Consider the following 3,154-nt stretch of genomic DNA (forward strand, 5'->3'; position numbering starts at 1 on the left):
TTACAAGGGTATATTTGTTTTATTTTGACTACTGCATTAAATCAATCATCTGAAAAACCATATTGATAGTGTACAAGACATCACAACGGAGTATCGAGATCACAGATGATTTTCACATTTGCATATCGCTTTATGAAGCTCTTATAACAGATAGATCGTGTTTAGTCGGCTTTCCATACCTGCAGCACATATTTAGTCAAGAAATTAAACAGTATGTTATAAAACATACATTAAAAAGACACATCAAATAAAACTGTGACAGTTCCTCATCACAATAAAAAACTTCAAACGATAAATGACACTTTAAAGCATAAATTAAAACATTTTTGCAGCATATGTGTGACAAAATAGCCTTCCACTTAAATAAATCAAATAAAAAAAGGAAATTACAGTAAACAATTAAGGAATGTGTAGTATACAAATGTGCCATCATTTCTTCTAACACTATTTAGTCTGTTCTTGTAAGTCCCTTGAAATCAAACCACAGTTGAATTATATTATGATATATTAATATCATGACTGTATGTTAACAAACAAGCATGTGTGTTACATAAATCCCTGTAATTCAGTGACTTTATGGTGGTTTGATTGGTTCATTATTACAAACACACCCTGAGATCTTTCTTCCCTGACAAAACAACGTCAAAAGGTCAGGACACTTCAATGGAATGGGCAACATGAACCGTAGAAATATTAATGCCACGACTACAATTAAAACATTCTTCACTTGGAATAAATGCCAAAACACTGGAATTTAATAACTTTGCATTGCATCTTGAAAATGTGTTACTAGAAAAAAAAGATATTTTTAAATAATGGCATACATAAATGAGATGAAATGTCCATAAAATGCCAAGATCTGATTGTTGAGCTCTGTAAATAGGTCTATTAATATGTCCTTAATGCCGCATGTACAATGGTTTTATCATAATTGCCCATAAACATCATAATTATGAAAATTGCTCACATTTCACCCAAAGAAAATAAACATATTTAGTTTCAAGTAAATGAAGCCAACTTCAACAAAATATTTTGTTGCATTTTTAGAATTAATTGCAAAAAAATCAAATTATAGTTATTTTTATAATAATTACAATTATTTTTATATTGGTAACTTTCTTTACACTGATTACTTCAGTAATCTGTAAAACTTGAAAATTGAAAAAAAAAAAAAAAAAATGCATTACAGCACTGCACTTATTCCAAAATATACAAATAAAAAAATATGGGAATACAATTGAAATATTTTGACAGTACAGTAATAAGCTTTTTGTTTTCATTTGGGGGAAATGTGCTTAATTGTCAAAATAATGACATAATGCTAAAACATCTTAAAGATCCTAAAAAACTCTTTCTTCAAAAGAAAGAAAAAAGTTGTTTTGCTTAATTTTAGGGTGAAACATGACCCTTGACAGTTTTCATGACATTCACCCTTTTGACCAGGGACTGTGGTCAGTAGTTTATATCAGTCTTTGTGCAAAAGCAAACGTTCAGAGATACACAGAAATGCTGAGCACAATTAAAAAACATTCAGAACTCAGAGAGACAAAATTAAAAGTGCTACAGTGAGGTTGGTAAAGCACAGGCAGCGAGTGTGTTGATGAACGGGACCTCACCTGCATTAGTGCTAGCATGAGGTGTGTTTGTGTTGGGACGGGTCAGGTACCAAACTCCGGCGGTCCACGCAGATACTAGGAATGGCTTTAGGGTGCAACCTGAAGTGGGGGTTCAGGTCCGAAGGCGATCTAGTCTCAGGTCCTGGAGCGTTCGGCTCTCCTCGTCTGAAGCCATTACTCAAGGTGGGCGTTTGATCGCAAACGGAGTCTTAGATCGTGATGTAATGCTGTCGGAGTTTTGCAACTAAAAACTCATGGGTAAGATTATGTCTGGTGATTATTCCCACAATCTGAAAAAAGAGACACAGATGATTTAAATAAATTTTAAAAAAGAAGAAATTATTCATCCAAAAATCATTAGGATATTAAAGATTATTTTCCATTAAGATGTTTTGTACATTTCATACTGTACATATATGGAAACTTAATATTTGATTGTTAATTTGCATTGCTAAGAACTTCATTTGGACAAATTTAAAGGCGATTTTCTCAATATTTTGATGTTTTGCACCCTTAGATAACAGATTGTCAAATACAAATAGTTGTATCTCGAAAAAGTACTGTCCTATCCTAACAAACCATACATCAATGGAAAGCTTATTTATTCAGCTTCAAGTAGATATATAAATCTCGATTTCATAAAATTGACCCTTCTGACTGGTTGTGTGTTCCAGGGTCATATATAGCCTTATTTACTCACTCTTTTTGAGTTTTTCAGCACATTGTCACTAAAAGCTTTCATTTAATGGGGGAAAAACAACAACAAAGAAATCCTGCCAATGCATATACTTTGATCTTGAAACATGAATTGTTTGTTTTATTCAAGAACTGATATAAAATGCTAAAAAAAGCATATGAATTGCAATTCGGTAAAGCATTATTCAGTATTTTGGGAAAAAAAAAAAAACATTAACATAAACTACTTACATGCAACCATGGAGACATGAAATTATAAAATTGTTATTTTCCAGAAAATCCATGGAAAAAAATAAAATAAAAATAAAAAATTATATATATAATATAATATAGTATTGATACGCCTGTATGCGGGACAAAGACAAAAAAGGGTTTAAGCATAAAAACAATACGTGTAACACTGCTTTAAATTGTTGCTGTTTTTCCCCAAAAAATATTTAAAAGTTTTTGGTTTAATTTAATTGCATTTTTAAGAGTCTAATAAAAATCTTTATGAATTTGCAAAAATCATTCTGAAATTTAATTGAAAACCTATGAATTTTCAATTCACACCCATGAGATATGACAATTTTTATTTCTGGGTGAACTATTCCTTTAAAAGTATAAATGAAGACAGAAAGTTGACATGCTTAGATGTTTGAAGTGTTTTAGACGTACCTCTCCCCACCGCATTGACTACAGGTAAGTGCCGAAGCCCCATGGTCCTGAACAGATTGAATACTTGGGAGACGTGTGTATTTGGAGAGACTGTATATGGACAAGGGTTCATGTAAGGAGTAACATCCTGTTAAAAAAAAAGTAAAATAGGCTAATTATGTCTGAGAGAGGCCGTTGAACAAACT

General features: G+C 31.8%; 1 protein-coding gene across 1 annotated transcript in view; it reads right to left on the reverse strand.

Annotated features, from left to right (window-relative positions):
- clcn6 (chloride channel 6) overlaps positions 1-3,154 on the reverse strand; it is a 24,339-nt gene continuing 21,185 nt past the window's right edge. Inside the window, exons 22-23 of the mRNA XM_073819223.1 lie at positions 2,975-3,096; positions 1-1,910 (exon numbers count right to left, since the gene is read on the reverse strand). Of these exons, the coding sequence (XP_073675324.1) occupies positions 1,826-1,910; positions 2,975-3,096 (207 nt within the window). The 3' untranslated portion in view covers positions 1-1,825. The remainder of the gene's footprint in view (positions 1,911-2,974; positions 3,097-3,154) is intronic.

The sequence above is a fragment of the Garra rufa genome, chromosome 15 (assembly GCF_049309525.1).
Source record: "Garra rufa chromosome 15, GarRuf1.0, whole genome shotgun sequence".
NCBI lineage: Eukaryota > Metazoa > Chordata > Actinopteri > Cypriniformes > Cyprinidae > Garra > Garra rufa.